At 53.1% G+C, this 21,765-nt stretch overlaps 1 protein-coding gene across 2 annotated transcripts; it reads right to left on the bottom strand.

Moving 5' to 3' along the window:
- Positions 1–1,697: 1,697 nt before the first annotated feature.
- Positions 1,698–19,843, bottom strand: TRIM35 (tripartite motif containing 35). 2 transcript variants are annotated; one of them, XM_053249628.1, is made up of 7 exons: positions 19,522–19,843; positions 17,598–18,066; positions 11,948–12,043; positions 10,359–10,589; positions 9,263–9,285; positions 7,460–7,581; positions 1,698–4,067 (listed from the first exon to the last, which is right to left on the bottom strand). In XM_053249628.1, exons 1-7 carry the CDS (start codon positions 19,596–19,598, stop codon positions 3,496–3,498), a joined length of 1,590 nt encoding a protein of 529 aa, XP_053105603.1. In that variant the 5' UTR covers positions 19,599–19,843; the 3' UTR covers positions 1,698–3,495. The 2 variants fall into 2 exon arrangements, with proteins under 2 accessions (XP_053105603.1, XP_053105614.1); XM_053249639.1 differs by lacking the exon at positions 19,522–19,843 and adding an exon at positions 18,749–19,058.
- Between the last annotated feature and the right edge of the window lie 1,922 nt (positions 19,844–21,765).

Raw genomic sequence — 21,765 nt, 5'->3', positions numbered from 1 at the left:
AAAGCCTCAAAAGGTCATTGCAAAAGAAGTTGGATGTTCCCAAAGTGCTGTATCAAAGCACATTAATAGAAAGTTATGTGGAAGGGAAAAGTGTGGAAGAAAAAGGTGCACAAGCAGCAGGGATGACCACAGCCTGGAGAGGATTGTCAGGAAAACGCCATTCAAAAGGTTGGGGACTTTCACAAGGAGTGGACTGAGGCTGGAGTTAGTGCATCAAGAGCCACCACACACAGACGGATCCTGGACATGGGCTTCAAATGTCGTATTCCTCTTGTCAAGCCACTCCTGAACAACAAACTACGTCAGAAGCGTCTTAGCTGGGCTCAAGAAAAAAAGAACTGGTCTGTTGCTCAGTGGTCCAAAGTCCTCTTTTCTGATGAGAGCAACTTTTGCATCTCATTTGGAAACCAAGGACCCAGAGTCTGGAGGAAGAATGGAGAGGCACACAATGCAAGATGCTTGAAGTCCAGTGTGAAGTTTCCACAGTCTGTGTTGATTTGGGGAGCCATGTCATCTGCTGGTGTTGGTCCACTGTGCTTCATTAAGTCCAGGGTCAACGCAGCATCTATCAGGAGATTTTGGAGCACTTCATGCTTCCTTCCGCAGACGAGCTGTATGGGGATGCTGACTTCATTTTCCAGCAGGACTTGGCACCTGCCCACACTGCCCAAAGTACCAAAACCTGGTTCAATGACCATGGGATTACTGTGCTTGATTGGCCAGCAAACTCGCCTGACCTGAACCCCATAGAGAATCTATGGGGCATTGCCAAGAGAAGGATGAGAGACATGAGACCAAACAATGCAGAAGAGCTGAAGGCCGCTATTGAAGCATCCTGGTCTTCCATAACACCTCAGCAGTGCCACAGGCTGATAGCATCCATGCCATGCCGCATTGAGGCAGTAATTGCTGCAAAAGGGGCCCAAACCAAGTACTGAATACATATGCATGCTTATACTTTTCAGAGGTCTGATATTGTTCTATTTACAATCCTTGTTTTATTGGTTCCATGTAATATTCTAATTTTCTGGGATTGTGGATTTGGGGTTCTCATGAGCTGTACGCCATGATCATCACAATTATAACAAATTAAGGCTTGACTTATCTCGCTTTGCATGTAATGCATCTATCTCATATATCAGTTTCACCTTTTAATTTGCATTACTGAAATTAATGAACTTTTGCACGTTATTCTAATTTTTCGAGTTTCACCTGTAGTCTCCCATTCATATGCAACCAGGGTGGACCCTGCTTAGCTAAGGATATGGACCATATATGCCCATCTAAAATAGTTGGCAGAGACTCCCTTGCTCCCCAAACGTTCAGAACCATTTCTCTTCTAGCACTAAACCAACAAGCACTCCAGTCCTTCATGGTAATCAACCCAACCTGCTTATCCAATTATTTCATCCAGACTTATGCCCATATCTTGTACTTTGGCCTTAAGTTTTTATCAGCTTCTCTGAACATGTTCTCAACACAAAAGAGGACAGAAAATACCAATTCTTTTCAAGCATCTATATAGCTTTAGGGTGTTTGGTAGCTGTAACTTATTTTATTAAAAAAAAAATTAAGCTAACCTTAAGTTGTGAGTAAATTTGTCAGTGACTCCTTAAATTTATTCTGATACGGCCAATTCTATTGTTTTAGAAGAACAGCCCAGCCCTTGCAAGCCCTTAGATACCAGTACCCAGCTGTTGTTTAGGAAACCATTTTATTTGGAATGCAAACTTTTGTAAAGGATAATAAAAATAATAATAGTAATAATAATAATATAACAAGCATTTGTATAGTGCTTTCTTTTGCAGTGTGCAAAGTGCTTCACATGGACTATCTTGATATAACCCTTACAGCATGCCGGTCAGGCAAAGTAGCATCAGTGTCCCCGCAGAAGGGCTCACCCAAGGCTTCCTAGTGAGTTTGTGGCAGAGGCGAGAATCGAAACCCAGAAAGGCTGCTCACTCTCTTCCTGGCTGCGCTAGACCAGTTCTTGGTAACCTGCTCCGAGGCAGCACAATCCTGCTTTTGTTTGCTACAGGATCTACCCCGCACTCCCGTGATCCCCAGCAGAGAGGAGACCCATTGCCCAATGCTGCTTGCAGAACTCAAGCAAGTAAGCCAAGCCGCCTGCTGCAAGGTAGAGTCGATGGGCCACCTGCCCTGGGAGATCTGTAGCCCCAGATCTGGGATGCCGACCCCCCAAATGAGCAACCATGAGCCACTGAGCACAGGCAGGCAGCACTTCACACGAGTGCTGCTAGTCAAGGCAGAGCTAGTCATAGCTTTGTTCTCCAGGGAAAGTCAATGTGGAGCATGGCCACACCATAGGGCTTTCTTCCCTAGCAGCGGTATTTCCAGTGCGCCAGAAGAAGCAACAACAGGCTGTTGGGGTTTTTGTTTTTGCAGGGGGGGGGTGCTTTTCTTGCTCCAAATGGGTAGGTGTAATCTGCTGGATTTCTGCCTGCCACCCAACCGTGAAGAATGCGGGGGCTCCTATGGCAGGGGAGGGTAGCCTTCCCCTGGAAGGTGGTAGCTTCCTGCCTCCCCTGCCACGAGGGGAAGCAAGGAAGCAGCTGGAAGCGGCCAGGAGGGCTTTGCAAGGGGAGAGCCACAAAGGGGTTAATCCCCTGCTCGACTCCAGCACCCGCCCAGCCTAATGAGGCGGCCGTTGTGCCTTCTGATTGGGCGGCAGTGACATCATGCTGTCAGAACCAATCAGGCACCCCCCTGTCTATTCCAAGCCTCTTCTCCAGCCCCTATAAATCTTTGGCTCTGCCTGCTGCAGGGAGGAGGACGACTTTAATTACAGCCTCTTCTGCTGCTTAAGAGAGAGAGAGGAGCGAGCGCGCACACACACGCACACACACAGGCTTCTGCCAGATGGCTAGACAGCAAGGTTGCCTCTTGCAATACCCCTCCCAATCTCCCCATTACCACCACCACCACCACGACAGCCTGCCCCCTCCCCCAGAGCCACTACCCCCCCCCCAAGAACAGGCTGCAGGGCATGGGATGCATCTCAGCACGTGCTGCCATGCTCACGCCCCAAAGCCCCACACGGATGTGCAAGATGAGTCCATTGTGACATGAACAAAACAAAGAGGTGCTTCGTCTGCACAGACTGAATCCAGAGCAGAGCCGCTCAAGCATCGCCTCTCCCCCACCGTGGGACAATTCCTCTGTGCCCACCAGTCCAGGCCCCTGGCTGGCCCCCTCCTATCCATTTCTAGGAGGGCTGCATAGCACATCTGGGGCAGGGTGTCGCCCATGGGTCAAATCCGTCTCTGCCCACTCCAGCCACCCTTCATGGCAGCACTCAGAGTTGAGCCACTTCTCGGGGCTGCCTCCAACAGAAAACTTTAGCCTTCGCGAGCTAAAACAGGGCACTCTTTTTTTTTTTTACTCTCCAAGTCCGTGCCAGCATACAGAGGCTTTCACAAGCATGTGAGGGATGCAAGACGGGGGGGAAGAGGCCAATGCAGAACTGCAGCCCGCTCAGTTGGGGTAATCTTCCTTGATCAGCACCTGGAGCGGGCAGACCCTGAAGGGCTCCGGTTCCTCGGCATCCGCGCTGCAGATGCAGAAGTAGGGGACGACGTCCCCAAACTTGTCGTGGAAGGTGTAGATGTGGTCCTTCCGCTCGGCGTCGTAGAAGGAGAGCTCGCCTTCGTCGCAGTCCAGCTCCACGCGGACCCTCTGGAGGTCCTTCATGCGCCCAGCCTCCGCCAGGAGGGACTTGGAGAGACCCTGGCAGATCTTCTTCCGGGCGCCCTGCATACAGTACATGTACCCAAGCCCCAGGCGGGTGTCGCAGCCCAGGCTCCACTGGTAGCCGCAGCGCTTCTTGGCCACTCCGATGTACCAGCTCTCCACGCCGCCGATATTCACCTCCCAGGAGTGAGACCCTTGGGAGAAGCTCGTGGAGCCCAGGACACAAGGCATGCCGGCGGCCGAGAAGCGCTCCGGGACGTCCACTTGCAACTTGTAGTCGCAGGTGGTGACGCTGGTGAGGTCGTCGGAGACAGCCAGCCAGCCGGCCGCTGTGTTGGGGTCGAAGCTAAATGGGACTGCAAGAGGAGAGGCGTCAGTGATGGGGAGGGGCGGGAAAGAAGGGAGAGACCGAAGGGCCGCCCAGCTGGATCAGGCCCAAGGTGGATTGAGCCCAGCCTCCCATTTCCCACAGTGGCCCACCAGATGCCCCTGGGAAGCCCACAAGCAAGAGGTGAAGGCAGGCCCCCTCTCCTGCTGTGGCTCCCCAGCAACCATTTCCCTCTCAATAGGGAGATAGCCTAAGGCCATCAAGACTAGCAGCCGCTGATGTCCTCTACCAATTTGTTCAAGGACTGTAAATACAAGCCAGTTCCTGCTTTCCTGACATTCCTTGCTTTATACACTTTAGGCTCGCCTGCTACAGAAGAGCGAGGATGAAATCTCAAGAGAACCTCCATGTACAGTGGCAGTCTATGGTCAAATACCAAATGCTAGGGGACAACCAACAATAGAAGCTGTTTGGGTGCCCCTACAGACATCTGCCTGGGCCTTATAGAAAAGCATTCTTTGGTTCTTTAAAGGTCAGTTGCTGCTGGCAAAAGCAGAATCCTTGGCTATCCACATCTCCAACTCTGTCCTTGCTTTAGCTTTCAGAGAGCTGCTGACACTCAAACAACCAGCATGATTACTAGCAAATAAATGGATGGAAGCTAATTTTGCACAAGGGATGATCAGTTTGCATGCTTTATTCAGAGTTCATTTATGTTTTTATTCAAAACACTCTTCTCTCTGCCAAGCCTAAGGTCTGAGTGCAGTGTTCCCTCTAACAGGGATTCCCAGATGATGTTGACTACAACTCCCAGCATCCCCAGCTGCCATGGCCTTTGGCTGGGAATTCTGGGAGTTGTAGTCAACAACATCTGGGAATCCCTGTTACACTGTCTGAGTGGAGAAGCGCTTAAGGAGGAATGTAAAATCCCATTAAGTTGGCAGCCTTTACTGATTGATTTGTCCCCCGCTGTGCGCATCTCTACAGTGCAAACCTTCTTGCTGGAATTTAGGCTGACAAAAGACCCAGTGAGGGATTCGCAACAGGCCCCAGTGTTTCCTCGTAAGTAGGCACACCAGCCGACCACTTAATATCGAATAAATAAAATAAAATAAAACAAATACTACATCAGATTGGGGCACTGAGTTGCAACTATGGCCACACTGGCCTGCAGTTTCAGTGGCACGTGTGCAACGCTGATGCTCCTCATGGCATCTGGGCAGACACCACAAGTGACTTTGCAAAAGCTCCTGTTTTTGTTTTTAAGACAAACAGCCACCTCTGCAGAAGAAAGCCAGGAAGCAGTGCTTTGGTCAGTGACACAGAAAGTGGTGGTGGTGGGGAACATGATTAAGTTCACTCCATGAGTAAAAGGAGCAGAACATCTGCCAGGATTAACTTGGGTTCCTGGAGTTGAGAAAGATTTGATAGCTCTGGAAGATACACCCACTCAATGAGAACTATCCATAAAAGCTTGCAATGCTTAGGTTATCTGTACACTGCTGCCCTCTAGTGGCTACAGCAGGCACCTCCTTCCCCAAGCAAAACCCCACCCCACACACACAGAGTTAAGATTAGTCAACCTCCACCTCAATAGAAAGGTCTTACCTGTGCAGGGGTTTCCCCCCTGTAGCTGGAGCACATCAGTAATGGGATGAGCATGCTCAGTGGCTGATCACATTACCGATGAGCTCCAGCACCGGGGTGGGGGGGGAGGAAATTCCTTCCTTACAAATGAGCCCCCTTGAGACAAGAATGCCCACCGTTAGGGTAGAATGTCCCCCCTCCACACACACACAAACCCCGACCTCAGAACTAGTACTTGGTTCAGCTCTGTGCAGTTCACAGGTTCTGGATCCACCCCACCATCCATGCAGCTGTTCCCGGGCACAGAGGCTGCACAGACCCTCATTACTTTGAGCATCCACCCCATCGCAGAGTGAGAGAGTGTGCATAGTGTGGAGGAGGCCCAGAGGGTCCCAAGCCTGGCAGTCCCTGGTCCAAAGCGCTGAGATCACTCTTGGGGGTCTCTCAATCCCTGCTAACTGGGCAAAGAGGCACCTTTTAACGTGGTGATTCTCTTTATTTAGCAGGGGGAGAGTAACTGGCCCTATCCACCCCCAGCACAGCATTCCTCCAGTGACTGTTGCTGGTGTCTGTCTTATGTTTCTTTTTAGATTGTGAGCCCTTTGGGGACAGGGATCCATCTTATTTATTTGTTATTTCTCTGTGTAAACCGCCCTGAGCCATTTTTGGAAGGGCGGTATAGAAATCGAATCAATCATCATCATCATCATCCCACTCTGCAGCCAGGCTGCTTGGAGATCTCCTCGCCAAACAGACCTCCAACTCCAACCCAGGAAGGCTACAGGAGGGGAAGATCGGGCCCCCTCAATCGCCCACACTAGTATGGTAATTCTTCCCCCTAACCCCCGACCCCTTCTGTCTCTTCTCTGCCTTTTACTAGCCCAGTGGAGTCCTCAGCCACAGACCCCTTTATTACCTTTACCTGAATCCATGAAGGAGGGAGCTCTTACCCCTCCAGCCATGTTCCCCCCGCCGGCACTGGGTATTCAAACGGCCCAGCAGGGCAGCAGCAGCGTACCTCCCTGCCGCCCCGTTGCTTCCTCGGAGCGGAGGTTCCCAGTACGATGTGCGCAAAGACACACTAGGAACTTCTGGTCCGAGGAAGCAACGGGACAGCAGGGAGGTCTGAATACATCGCCGGACCGTTTGAAGACCCAGCGCCGGTGGGGGAGACGCGGCGGGAGGGGTAAGAGCACCCTCCCCCGCCCTTAAAGTTATCCACCACCCTTCGAACTGGCTCGAGCTCCAGTCCGCGGAACTGGTTTGGCACTCCTCGAATGGATTGCTGAACGGCTCCATGCACCTCGCTCAGTGCACACGCGTCTTGCCCCACAGGTCTCAACACTTGCCACCCCCACAAGGAGCAGCAAGTTCCAAAACCAGCCAATAGCCCCCCCCCCCAGCAACAAGGTGGCAAGGCTGGGCACCTGGAGACCAGCCACAGCGCCCCCCCCAGCCCAACACCCCCTCTATTCTCAGTCTGCTTGCCCCGTCTTTTAAGTTAGGGAGGCCCACGGAAGAGACCTCTCTTTCCTCCAGCCCGTTGCTGCCACCTTTGTGGTGCAGGGGTCAAAGTGTCAGCCTAGGACTGGGGAGACCCAAGTGCAAATCCCTATCCAGCCAGGAAAGTCACTGGGCGACTCTGGACCACTCACAGGGCTGTTGTGAGAACAAACATCACCAAGTACACACCTCTCTGGGCTCCTTGGAGGAAGAACAAGGCATAAGCAGCTGGGCTTTCAAGTCTTCCCTGAGGAAGGCAACGTTTAGTCGCCCAGAAGCAACATCACAGAGCCCCCACCCTCAGGAATGCCTCCCCACTCGGACACCTACCCACTTTGATGATATCCAGCATCTTCTTCCACACATTGTATTGCAGGGATCCCAAGTACTTGGTGACTTCGATCAGCGTCCCGGCAGGAATGGCTTCTGGCTCCTCGACTGTCCAGGCAATTCTGGGGAGCACAAGCAAGGCAGAGAGGAAGGAGGTGACGACACCGGAACGGATCCGTGACCAGGATGCTCCAGGGATCACCCAGGCAGGCCAGCCAGCGGCTCTCTCCCCTGAACTTAGCCTCCCTGGGATATTCAAAGGAGTGCAAGTGGCTGGGCTTTCCATACACAGATCTGGATTGGTCCGACTCTCTGCACCATTAAAATAAAAATTCTAGCCACCATGGTTTATGTTTCACTTTGGTTTGGTTTTAATGTATTGCTTGTATATGGTTTTATTGTTTGGTTATTCTTGTGAGCTTCCTCAAATACTGAAGGGGCATGATACAAATGTGTTAAATTAGTTTTCTCACACATATTTGCATGTTACGTTCATGTGAATGCTGTACAAGTGTACAGTGCACACAGGTACAGATCTGTACACAGTTACTGCCATCCACATGTTGTGCTGAATGCAGGTACAGAAGTACACGTCCTCTCTGTCCCATGCATTTGAAGGGCCTGTATTCAGGTTCACATTTAAAATGAACCCAGGTACAGGCATTCACACAAACACATGTACGAGTGTACAGATATCTATACACTCTTATAGCATAAGGTCTGATTGGGCTAAGAAGTCACTCCAATCCAGTGATCTGTTCTGGGTGCTTCCATGGGGGCCATCCCAGTGAAGGAGCCCCAGACACAGCTTCTGCATTCAGTTCAAGATGCCCACAGATTGGGTCCATCCACAGAGAAATGGGGACACCTGTGGGGACACACAGATCTGTGGGGTGAAGCATGGGCCCGCCACGGTTAATTGCAGGGGGTGGGTGGGTTTAATTAAGAAGATTTAGCACAACATCTGAAATGGGAGGGCGTAAAGTATGGAGGATGGGGAATGTTGAGGGAGAAGCATCCTCTCCTCCTCAGACTAGCACGACATTCTAGGCAGAGAGCTCTCTGACCCAGGAGTAACAAGGCAGGGATTAGCTTCTGTCCTTTAAAGTGGATTTGCCAGGGGACTGGACCGGGGGGGACTCAGCTGCAATGCACAGAGGGAAGGCTCAGTCATACAAGCAGATTAGACACAGTTCCCTCGGAGACGTCATGCAACCAAAGTAATGGCTTCGCCTAACGAACTGGGCGGGGGGACCCGATGAGGCAAAGCTGCCTCTGGCTCTCTGCAGCCCGACTGCGTCTGTCTGTCTGTCTGTCTGTCTCTCTCATCCCAGCCCAAGCGTGCACGCTGCTTGCAGGCCGGCCATTCACCCTTTCTGGCTAAGTCCACACAGCTCTACCTGATGAACAGCCAGTCTGCGGGCAGCGTGGCTCTCCTTGGCGCAGGGCCAAACGAGAGAGATGCAGTTGGGCCGACGGGAACCCAAGCCAGCTGCACCTCACTGGCCTGGGCTCGTTAGGACGGGCAATTGCCATGGCAGAGGCATCGTGCAAGGCATGGTTCTTGCATCGCTTCTGGCATCACCAGCTCCCTGCAGAAATAAAGCAGGTGCTCCAAAGTCCTCTTTGGGGAAAGAGCCACCAATCCAAGGGTGGTAAAAAAAAGATAAGTCAACCCACACCACACCCTGCAGCAGCCCCCAGAACGGCATGCTCTCCTCCCAGAGTGAGGTGGTCTCTCCCTCCACCCCAGCACCAGGAAGACAAATTTGTTGGGAAGTTTTCACGAACTCAGCAACCTACCGGCGCTTCCGGGTTTTGTGTTTCTGAAAGAGAAGAGAGGGGGAGAAAAGGGGCTTGAGAAACTGCAACTATTTTTCAAAACTCCTAGAGCATCTTGAAACAGAATCGTGTAGCAGTTACTGATGTGCAGCAGGGGCAGGCAGAGGCAGGAAATAGCCCCACCAGGGGTCTAGGGTGGGTGGGGGTCCTTGGAATGAATGGCTAGGCGGGACCTGGTCTGATCCAGCAAGGTACACGTGTCCTTAATTGTACATCCTCAGAGCACCAAGTACAGATTTGTTGTGCTTTAGTTGCCAAGAGCCCAAGTTTGAAACACTTTGGTGGACCACAGGGTGGGGAGATTCTGCTACGAAACTGCAGGCCACACACAATGGAAGTGGAGAGCTGGTCTTAGGAACATAGGAACAGAGGAAGCTGCCATATACTGAGTCAGACCCTTGGTCTATCTAGCTCAGTATTGTCTACACAGACTGGTAGCAGCTTCTTCAAGGCTGCAGGCAGGAGTCTCTCTCAGCCCTCTCTTGGAGAGGCTGCCAGGGAGGGAACTTGGAACCTTCTGCTCTTCCCAAAGTGACCCCATCCCCTAAGGAGAATACCTTGCAGTGTTCACACTTCTAGTCTCCCTTCCATATGCAACCAGGGTGGACCCTGCTTAGCTAAGGGGACAAGTCCTGTTTGCTACCACAAGACCAGCTCTCCGCTGGTGGTAGCCAGCATGAATTGTCCCCTCTTCTAAGCAGGGTCCCCTCTGGTTGGCCTTTGAATGGGAGACTACATGCGTGAGCACTATAACATATTCCTTTTAGGAGATGGGGCCACTCTGGGAAGAGCATCTGAAGGTCTCAGGTTCCCTCCCTGGCAGCATCTCCAAGATAGGGCTGGGAGAGACTCCTGCCTGCAACCTTGAAGAAGCCGCTGCCAGTCTGGGTAGACAAGACTGGGCTAGAAGGACCAAGGAGGGTGCCAACTAGTTTAGCAGTCCGGCCACAGGCAGCTTCCTCCTGTGTTTCTGAGATCAGCCATGCAAGGCCTTGGCTTGCCAATCTCCTGGACAAGACAGATCAAGCGGTATTTGGGGTGGGGTCGCCAGCCTTACCTTGAGGAAGGAGAGGTCGTCTTCCTTCAGGTCAGCCTGCAGCTGGCTGACCTCCTGCTGTAGGAGGCTGCTCTCTTCCGAGAGCTTCTTGATCTTGTCCTCGATCAGGCCCTGCTTCCTCTGGGCCTCCTCCTGCAGCTCGTCCAGCATGGTCTTCTCCTCGCTCCGCAGGAACGCGTGCAGTTGCTCAAACTGCTTCTTGATCTCCTTCTCCAGCCGGCCACTTTCTGCCTGGGTGGCAGAGGGGAGACACTTGAATGTTTTTTAAAATGAAGTTATGCTGTTGCATGATCATGGGTTGATGGTGAAAAAGAGGCAAGCTTCATATCCCCACCACCACCCGCCCCACCACTTTGTATCGCAAGGACGTTTTTAACAACCCGAAACGATGCTTTCTTGTCAGGACCACATTTTGCGTAGTGCTGAATGATTGTATTTTCGGCCTGATCACTAGTATCTTTATTTAGAAGCCTCATTGACTTCAGTAGGTCTCTCTTTTTAAGCAGGCATGCTTAGGACTGAAGCATTTTGTGTGAATCAAACAAATGCAAAAGGAGTTGACAGGATGTTATGTTTTGGTGCGAGGTCTCTTGCACCAGACGTTAACTGTAGGCTTAATTGTTGATGCTCCAAGGAGAACACAATAGCCTCCACACAATAGCCTATCGGTTGGCATTTTCATTCCGCAGGGTTTGAGTCGCGCTGCTCTTATTGCCTGCAGCAACTTCACAGTTGTCTAGAAGCTGTCAGAATTTACACAGAGATAGCACAGTGGCCTAGAACATGTGGAATCAGGAAGGCTCCATCCTGAATGCACATGTGCACACACTGCCTTGATACTGCCACCCAGCATCCGCACACATGCAAAAAAAATTAGAGGGATCACTGGTGTGAGGTTAGTCTGGACATCAGCCTCTGTCCCTAGCATGTCCCTAAAGGACAAGTAGAAACTTGCTTATGTATACTCTACTAGCTGTTCTTCAGCCAAGGGAATTCCTAGAAGAAGTGGGCAAGTAGGAAGATGGTCAAACCCTTTCCCACTTGGGAACATAGGAAGCTGCCATATACTGAGTCAAACCATTGGTCCATCTAGCTCAGTACTGTCTACACAGACTGGCAGCAGCTTCTCTCAGCCCTAATCTCTCTCAGCCCTATCTTGGAGATTCTGCCAGGGAGGGAACTTGGTACCTCCTACATGCAAGCAGGCAGATGCTCTTCCCAGAGCGGCCCCATCCCCTAAGGGGAATGAATACCTTGCAGTGCTCACACCTGTAGTCTCCCATTCAAATTCAAACCAGGGTGGACCCTGCTTAGCAAAGGGGACAATTCATGCTTGCTCCCACAAGACCAACTCTTCTCACTAGTCTTCCCCATAAACTAACGTCCAAGGTTCAGCTCACCATGGGCCACGTGCAGAGGTCCAAGTGAACATCACACCATATTATCTATATCACGCAGAGCACCCCACCCTCCTAGTCTGTAGATCTACACACACACACACACACACACACACACACCCACCCCAGGCGAAAAGTGCCCTGGGATACATCAAATGTATGCAGCCTTCGGTGCTCAGAGGCACTTCTCACCTTGTTGTGGCCAGCAATCAGTCTGTAATTCGACTGCACTCTTCCAAATTCTTGCATTTTATCCCGCAGGGAGTTTTCCATGTCCTTACATTTGGCCTGGAGTGAAAGAAGAAAAGGGCCACGGGTTAGAGGGCACACCTCTTATATACGCCACATGTTTCTACTTCTAGAAAAGGGAAACAGCTGAGATTTCAAAATGTTAATTCTGTACGGTAACGTATGATAAATTGTACAGTGGCGGTAGGTGGCGAAGCAGCCTCTGCAGCAATTGGCCGGACTGCAGTGATGTCATGGAACGTCACTAAGTACAGCAGCTGCTCAGAGTCTCCACACTGAACATTCACACTGCCTGGATTGTGGAGGGAAGTGGAAGGTCCTCTTTTGCCAAGGAAATCCCCTTCTCACAGGTGCTGGGGAAGGAGGACTCATGGAGCAGACAGACTGAGGACTAGAGAGGTGTGGGAACAGGACTAGCAAGTGGGAGACCTTAGGAGCAGTGAGCCCAGGGCCAGTCAACAACATCAGGGGACCCAACCCTTGCCCTACACCAGGAGGCGGCCATCTTGGCTCCCCAGCTACTGCTGAACTACAATTCCCATCATCCCCAGCTACAATAAACTGCAGCTAGGGATGATGGGAGCTGTAATTCAGCAACAGCTGGAGCGTCAAGGTGGCATATCCCTGCACACACACACACCCCAAAAGTAGAAAAGCTCTATAATAAAGTTATACTGTTGAGAAACAGTTAGGGACTTCCTAGTTAGAGAGCTCTTGCAGAATGTTGCATAGTGTAGTGGTTAGAGTGTTGGACTAGGACCGGGAAAACTCGAGTTCAAATCCCCATTCAACCATGAAACTCACTGGGTGACTCTGGGCCAGTCATGTATCTCTCAGCCTAACCTACCTCACAGGGCTGTTGTGAGGATAAAAATAACCGTGTTATTATAATAACCTTGAGCTCCTTGGAGGAAGAGTGGGATATAAGTATAAAATAAATAATAATAATACACACACACACCTCAATACACAGGAGGCTGCCTTCTACCAAGTCAGACCCTTGGTCCCTCTAGCTCAGTATTGTCTACACAGACTGGCAGCAGCAGCTTCTTTAAGGTTGCAGGCAGGAGTCTCTCTCAGCCCTGTCTTGGAGATGCTGCCAGGGAGGGGACTTGGAACCTTCCACCTGCAAGCAGGCAGGGGCTCTTCCCAGAGTGGCCCCATCCCCGAAGGGGACAATCTGACAGTACACATGTACTCTCCCATTCAAATGCAAACCAGAGTGGACTCTGCTTAGCAAAGGGGACCATTCATGCTTGCTCTTGTTTTGCCTGCAGTGTGATTCAGTCCAAGAGAGGGACGTAGCCAGCTTTAAAAAAATAAAATAAATCTTTCTGTGTGGGAGGAGGGCTCCCAGGGTCCGAGAGGCTCCTTGCTCCGTTCCTGCCTGGCCGTTCTTGCCTTCCGGCCATGCATCCTTCATCCCTTCCTGCTCCCCAGCAGCAGCAGCAGCCACCTCCGCTGAGGAGACAGTGGGCTACTCCTCCCTCTCCTGCCCGAGAGTTGCACTGCCTGCAGGCTGTCTATTCATCAGGTTACCCAGGCAGCTGCACCAGACGGATAGCCAGCCTGCAGGCAGTGCTTGAGGAGTCTCAGATGCCATGACAGACGGTCACTATTGTATCTATGTTTTTAAATCAGTAAAAAGATTCCTTTCATTTATACAGAAGTCCGCGAAGCAGGAAGCTACAGAACATTCATGTCGACTGGCAACCGTTTTCTCACTTACTTGGTGGCAAACGGTCTTTAGAGTATATCCACTCTCAAGCCTTCCTTTACTTCCTTTTCCAAGCTGTTTAGCCCCTTAAAGCCAAGTTCTTACACTGGGCTCTCGGGCGGGGCAGGAGGGAGAGAGGAGCCCCCCAAGCTGGGGGCAGGAAGCAGAGGCAGCTGTGCCTCCTTTGGCAGGCGCATGCACACACACACACACACACACACACACACCCGGCCAGGGCTCGTTAGGAAAAGCCGTTACTGCAGCTCCCTTCCCCCACCCCAGCTGCTTAAAGACAGGAATTTGGCAAGAGGTTAAGTGTTCACTCCAACTGTGTTGTTGGGCGGGACGGGGGGGGGGGGGGTGTTTGGCAGGAACACAGCCGGGAAAGTGTGACTCAGGCTCACATCACAAACCGCAGGCTGAGTCCTCCTTCCTCTCCCGGCTTCAGGCGGTGATTCCTCCTCCTCCTCCCCTCCGACCACAAGAGCCATTTTCTAGAACAGAACCCACTGAGTCCACATCAAAGCAGCTCCCCGGTCCAGGGTCCGGAGCAGGCCTGCTCAACTTTGCCCCCTCCCCACCCTGCAACACACAGCTGTTTTTGAACTACAACTCCCATCATCCCCAGCCACAGTTGCTGGGATTATGGGAGTTGTAGGCCAACATCTGCAGGAGGGCCGAAGTCTAGCAGGCCTGGTCTGGAATCTGTGCTTTCCCCCCCCACTTTCCTTCTGCCCCCCAACTCCAAAGCAAAGCTCGACTGGACAGCCGGATGGCCCATCACCCCCCAGTTCCCCCCAATAATGCAGCTGGGACAAGTCGCAGGCCTCCAAGCACCCCAGCCTCACTGACCGCTGTATGCTGGAGGCTTCCCACGAACTGCCAATGTCTCGGAGAACCACCAGAAACTCCAGCCATTTTGCTAAATGCAAGTATCAAGCAAGGTGGTTGGGATTTCGCCCCATCCAGAATGCCCCAGGGACCTGGAAGCTTGCCAGGAAATCCGGTTTGTCAAGATTGGAAACACACACTTGTTCCTAGCCAACATCTAAGGAGCTAGTTTTAGGCGTCCCCAAAACACACCAGTCTTGCATCATCCTTCAGAGGACGGCAACTTCCCTCCCCATCTGGCATCCTTCAGGCCTGGTTTCTGCCCCTCCCCTCTGAAGATCTTTCAAGTGGCAGCCACGTGCTGCTCTTTCAGGAACTGCCCTTTGCTGCGGCCATTTCAGTTGTTTTCCAGTGTTACCCTGCCTCTTAATCCAGTTTGTATATATCTGGAATGTTACCATGTAAACTGACCTAAGAGCCCTGCAAGGCCCATAAATAATAATTTTCCAAGATGATTTTGCGCAAGGACGCAGCATGGAAGCAAGTTTCTTCCACTCATCACAGACTAGTAGACTAGTGGATTTCCTGAGCCCTGTTCATGAGCCCTGTAGGAGTGCTGTTGAAGTCCTATTGCCCTTTCTTGTAGAATACTCTTCCTTCATATAGATAACACCTGGAGTCTGCAAAATACTTATAAGTCTATGGAGTTGCCTTGAAATAAATTTAACTGCACAGCTGTTTAAACACTGTAGTGATAGTCTGATGCTTTCATTCGTAAACCACGTGGAGGAAAGATGCTTTATAAATAGGTAAAAGTTGTGCCGCCAAGTCAGGGTTGACTCCTGGCCACCACAGAGCCCTGTGGCTGACTTTGGTAGAATACAGGAGGGGATCGCCATTGCCTCCTCCCGCACAATATGAGATGATGCCTTTCAGCATCTTCCTATATCGCTGCAGCCCGCTATAGGAGTTTCCCATGGTCTGGGGAACATACCAGCGGGGATCCGAACTGGCAACCTCTGGCTTGCTAGTCAAGTCATTTCCCCCCTGCACCATTAGGGGGCTTGCTATATAAATACTCAAGTTAAATAAACAGAGTCAGAGCTTTGGCCCATCCTGCTCAGTTGTCTACTTCTACTCCAACTAGCGGGGTCTCTCCAGCATCTTAGGCCACACCCTCGCAGGGCTGCTCCACTTCGGCCCTCCTGCAGATGTTGGCCTACAACTCCCATAATCCCTGGCTACTGGCCACTGGGGATGATGGGAGTTGTAGTCCAAACACAGTGGAGGGACAAAGTTGTGCCGGCCTGGGACAGAGTCTTTCCTAGCCCTGTTAAGTGAGATTCTTTCCATCAGAAATGCCAAAGAATCCAAAAAAGGACCTTGGGCATGTAGAAACTGGTATTCCTCCCCAGAGCTACAGGCCTTTCTCTTTTGGATGGTCCTCAACAGCATCTCTTTGCGAGGGGCATCTAGGGCTTTTATTTTACAAGTTCAGGGAGTAATCAAGACTGAAAGGAACAACTTTCCAAAGCCCCCCACTGACAGAGTTCATGACCGACAGGGGCAGGCAACCTTTGGCACTCCAGCTGGTGTTGCACTACAACTCCCATCATCCCCACCCACATAGTGTGACTGGGGGAGGATGAGAGTTATAGCTCAGCCACAGCTGGCGTGCCAAAGGTTGCCTGCCCCTGTCTGTCATACCACCTCTCTATGTAGGGGACCGTAATGGAGTTTCAGACCCACAACTATGGCTCCCCGTTGGCTCTTCTCCTCCCACATTTCCTTTCCTTGCCCCACGCCTCCTGGCTAGAAATAAACCAGAATTCTGCACAACCTTGCTCTTCATTATGTTAAGCTGCCGACTTGGCTTTCCCCTGCCTCCATCTCCTTACCGCTTTCCATTTCATTCAGGAGAATCAGAGGCTCCCCTGACATGGCTGGACTACACCTCCCATCATCCCCTGCTACAGTATGTTGTAGCTGGGAATGATGGGAGTTCTAGTTCAGCAGCTGCACAACCTCAGCGTGGCCAGCCTTGATTTAATTGGCTCTAGCTTGGAACGGCACAACTTTGGCTGTTCATCCACTTCTGTAATACAACTCCCATCATCCCCAGTCACTATGGCCAATAGCGAGGAGTGATGGGAGTTCTAGTCCAACATCTGCAGGAGGGGCAAAGTTGTGCTGCCCTGCTCTAGCTCAACTGGGGCCTTCAGGCTCGAGGCATCACGTGTGCATACCCCAGAGTTAACGGGATTACAATGAGATCTTTTTATTGCCTGCCTAACGAAACTGTAACCCAATTAAACTTCTTCCTTGCAACGCTCTTTGCTTTCAGGAGCATCAGAGCAGCTGCGGACCCCGCTGGCCCCATTTTATGCAATTAATGAAGCGGCCGGATGAAGGACTCTCAAGAGACTTCCAAGCAGCTAAGAAATCCGTGGGAATCCCCAAGCCTGGTGGGTCTCCTCCTCCTCCTGCACTTTGGCAGAAGGATTGCTTCTCCCATTACAGGCCAGAATAGTTCCGTCTGAGCAAACTGGATGAAGCCGGCTTACTGGGAAGCGGTTTGTGTGCAAGTCTGAGGAGAGGTCAAGATGGATGGGATTCTCCCTTAACAGCCAAGAAAATGGACTTGGGTGGGTCCCCATCTGTTGCTGGACTACGACTCCCATTATCCACAGCAGTCCCCAAGTTGCAGAACCCCTGACCTAGGTTAGGAAGCCTGCACCACCCAAACCCCATAAGGACAGCCTGGCTGCATGAGGTCAGAAGGCCCGCCTCACCCAGCATCCTGGTTCCCAAAGTGGCCCACAGCAGCCCATGACGAGAACATTGTTGGTCCCCAGCCCAATAGCATGCTGCTTCTGAACATGGAGGCTCCACAGAGCAGCCACAACTAGATGCCACTGATCATCCTCTCTTCACCCATGAACTTGTCTCGGATCCCAAGATGCCAATCCCGCAGGCCGACTTAAGAGTCCAGCCATCGTGAAAGCGGGAGGGGAAAGCCGCCCTCCCTCCGCACGAGGCACTCACCCTGTAGTCCTTGGCGGTCTCCCCCACCGGCCGCACCCGGTGGTCTGCGTGCTGCTTGGAGCTCTGGCACACAAAGCAGACCAGCTCCTTGTCATCCAGGCAGAAGAGCTTGGCTGCCTCCCGGTGCACGGAGCAGAGGCCCGGGGAGGCCCCGCCAGCCGCCTGCTGCTGCTGCTGCTGCTGCCTCTTCTCCTGCTTGAGGAACATCTCCACGATGTTGGCCAGGGTGTGGTTGGTGCGCAGGTCCTCGGGGGCACAGGCCGCCTTGCAGACGGGGCAGGCGGGGCGGCTCTGGCCCTCCCAGGAGCGGCTCACGCAGCCCTTGCAGAAGTTGTGGCCGCAGCAGAGGGTGGCGGCCTCCTTGAAGGGCTCGTAGCAGATGGGGCACAGCAGCTCCTCCTTGAGGGTGGCCGTCGCCGTGGGCACCGAGGACGGCGGCGAGGGAGAGGCCTGCTTGGCCATCATCGCCCTGCGGGGCAGGAGGGAGAAGAGACCCCAATGAGGGCGACTGGGGCAGGGCAGGGCAGGGCAGAGCGGCCCGCTCCAGAAAAGGCCCGCTGCAGAATGAGCCAGCCAGCCGCACCCGCGAGTCACAGCTGCCGGCAGCCAAGCTCCTCCTGGCCGCCTGGTCCCAGCAGTAGCAGGAGACACGCGGGCGAGCGACAGGGCACCAGACCAATGGGAGGAAGAGGCAGGCAGGCGCTGGGATCCCAGCCAGAGGTGTCCCAGCCAAGTTGCTGCCCCCTCCTCCTCCTCCTCCCTCCAGCAGGAAGTGGGGCTCCTCTTGAGCAAGGCTAGGCGGAGGAGGGCGCTTGCGGGGAAGTTCTGGGAAGGCGCCGATTATGCAGGAGAAGGGCGGGGGGGGGAGCCCTGGGCAAGCCTTACTCAGGAGGAAATGCTCTCGATCCCGCAAAGGGCTCCCCCCAAATGCAAGCCTCGTCCCTCTGCGTTGAGCCAGACGGCCCCATTAGTTCCAGTGTGGGGCTCACTCCCAGCGAAGCGAGTACAGCTTGGCAGCCCCCCGCTCCCCACAAAGGCCTGCGGGCGGACGCCCATGAGTGGGGTCCCAGGGATGGGGCTTCTCCCTCCCCCGCGAAGCCGGACACGCTCCCCCCGTGCCACTGTCGCTCCGCCACCCTAAGCACACCTACACGGAGGTAAACGCCGCTGGCTCCCAAGAGGGCTCTTCCAGAATCGGGGCCGGCTACCGGGCCACACTCTCCCTTCCTGGAAGGTACACATTGTGTTCGGGGGGGGGCTTGCTCCTGGCTCCCCTCCCCGCTCCCCAGACACTTAAGTGCCACTGAAAGTCCGGGGGGGGGTCCCGTGTATCTCCAGCACCGAGTTTCCTTAAACGGGACGGGGGCGACTAGAGAGGCTCAACGCGGTGGGAGCGGCGGTCTGCCCTGCCGTAGTCCGCCTTGGGCGTCCGCCGCGTCCAACCCTGCGAGGCTTCCTTCCTTCCTTCCGAGTCAACAACCCGCCCGGGCGCCGGCTGGAGCAGGGCCGCTCCTGGGGGAGTTCCTCGGCCCCTCCTTGGGCGCAGCAGCACCGAAGGGAGGGCGCCGCGGGACTCCTCCGGCTTGGCCAGGCAGGAGCCTTCCTCGCGCTTCCCCCGCGGGTCCCAGTCCCACCACGCGGGAGGGAAGGAAGGAAGGAAGCCAGCGCGGAAAGAGGCGGCGGCGGCGGCACGGCAGTCCCTCCCGGCGGGTGTAAACGGCCGTTCTGGGAAGCGGCGGCCGGGAGCGAATCGAATTCGAAGGGCCAGACTCCCGCCTGGCAGAGCCGCAGCCGGCCGCGGCTCTGCCAGGACGCCGGCGCCACCACGTGCGTCGCCGGCGCTCCTCTACTGTGCTGCGAGCGGGTCCCGTCGTGCCCTCCCCCCTCCCTACCCATGCGCCCCCGCCCGCAACCAGCCCCTTACCTGGGCGGCGGGCAGGCGGTCCTGCAGCTCCTCCGCCGGGGGCTGCGGGCGAGGTCGCCCGGGAAGAAGCAAGCCATGTCCGAGCGCGGCGGAGTTCTCGCTTCTTCTTCTTCTTTTTCCAGCCGGAGAGGATTGCCCCGCTCGCGAGGGAGGCGGCCCGAGTCAGCCTTGCCTTTTATGTCCCGGAGGCGAGTTGGGCCCCCGGAACTCCGCCCCACAGCCCGGGCAGGCGGCTAACTTGTCTCGGGGGTGGCCGCCGGGGAAGACGCAGCCCAGCTGCTGGGAGAGGTTACCGGGCTGCTCCGGCCTGTTGAGTTACCTGGCCGGGGAGGCTGGCAGGTTTGGCAAGGACGGAAGTAGGTCAGGCGAGTAAGGTGGCGCCACCCGGGCGCTGGCGTCGTGAGGGAGGAAGCTCGCTGGCAGAGGACACCTACTCGGGAGCAAGTGCAACTGCAGTGCTGGGTAGGAATACAGGAAGCTGCTGCTGCCTACTGAGTCAGACCCTTGGTCCATCTGGCTCCGTGTGGTCTGCACTGACTGGCAGCAGCTCTCCAAGATTTCAGAGAGGGGTCTCTTCCAGTCCTACCTGGAGATAGGGATTGAACCGGGGCCCTTCTGGATGCTGAGTGAATGCTCTACCACCAAGCTATGACCATTCTCTTGATCAGGGGTTCCCGACCTTGGTACGCCAGATATTGCTGGACTACAACTCCCATCACCCCCAGCTACAATTTAGTGTGGCTGAGGGTGATGGGAGTCGTAGTTCATCAACATCCGGAGTACCACAGGTTGGGAGGGACCCCCTGCTCGAAAGAGCAAGATTTAAAAACTGCTAGGGATCTTTCTGAATGCCAGAATGATGATGCATGTAAAAAAATGGTCTTGCTGAGGAAGTCCACACCTTGCCATGTGTTTTCAGTGGAAGCCACACCTTGCCAAGTCTCTTTCAGGTTGTAAACAAATAGACGGGTGAGGCAATCCAAAGACATGGTGTGCTCTAACCAAAGGCTGCAGAAAAAACGTAGCAGCCGCTCTGAAGGTATGAGGAGGATGGATCTGCTTCTTGGTTAGGAGCTGGTTAAAGTGGGGGTTCTCAACCTTGGGTCCCCAGATGTTGTTGGACTACAACTCCCATCATCCCCACCACACTGGGGTGGCCAAAGGCACTCATGGATTAGTAATAGCTTGAAGATGTGAGCACTGTAAGATCTTCCCCTCAGGGGATGGAGCCACTCTGGGAAGAGCAGAAGGTTCCAGGTTCCCTCCCTGACAGCATCTCCAAGATAAGACAAGATTTTTTTTTTTAATAGGACAAGATTTTTTTATTGAACCAACAAACTACCAAAGCATACAGTACGTTGCCAAAGCACAATTATATACAAAGTGGTTGTTTGTACATGATATATCTACAAAGATTTACACACAAGGATTTGGAGACCCACAAGGTTATGAAGTATATGCAGGTAGTACTGTAACTCGGGGGTGGGGGATTTCAAGGCACATCAGGTAATCGGGGGGGGGGGGGGGTTACGTCCGACGTCCATCTCCACAATTTGTCCCATTGCTGTTTAGAAGAGATACTCTTGTCTCTTTGCACATAACCATACAAACTTTTCCAGAAGAGATTTACTGTCTCATCTGCGGACTAAGAGAGATTCCTGCCTGCAACTTGGAAAAGCCGCTGCCAGTCTGTGAAGACAATACTGAACTAGATGGACCAATGGACTGACTCAGTATGCAGCAGCTTCCTATGTTCTTCCCATGTCCCTATAAGGAAGTTGTGGTGGATGGAGTGACAGAGGGTAGAAATCAGCAGGAATATTTTGCAGTGGAGAGGAGTCAGCTCTCCAAGGATTTGTGTTAATCGTTTATCATTGATCTGGTGTTAGAGATGAGCAGTAACCAAGTTTTCAGAATGTACCACGTTATTGAGGGTGCTGAAATTCAAAGAGAGTCTGAGGGATTGTGGAGGAATGAGGACTCTTGGGTGGTGGTGGTTGTTTGTTTTTAAAATAAGCCCTTGTAAATGAATTGTATGATGATTATTGCACTGATGTTCCTAAAAGCCTCATCATTATTGAAAACAGATTGGGATTATAAAATGCTTGCCAAGTCCTTATTATAAAAAAAACTGGCAGGGTCAAGAGTTTGTGCCTGCGGTATTTTATTTTCGCTTTGAGACTGTCAGTTTGGTTTGGGAGGCGAGAGGATTTTTGGAAAATGGAGGGAACTTTGTGTGACACT

The sequence above is a fragment of the Hemicordylus capensis genome, chromosome 1, assembly GCF_027244095.1.
Source record: "Hemicordylus capensis ecotype Gifberg chromosome 1, rHemCap1.1.pri, whole genome shotgun sequence".
In the NCBI taxonomy this organism is placed as follows: Eukaryota; Metazoa; Chordata; class Lepidosauria; order Squamata; family Cordylidae; genus Hemicordylus; species Hemicordylus capensis.
The sequence above is the reverse complement of the archived record's forward strand: the minus strand, read 5'-3'. Positions and strand labels throughout refer to the sequence as shown.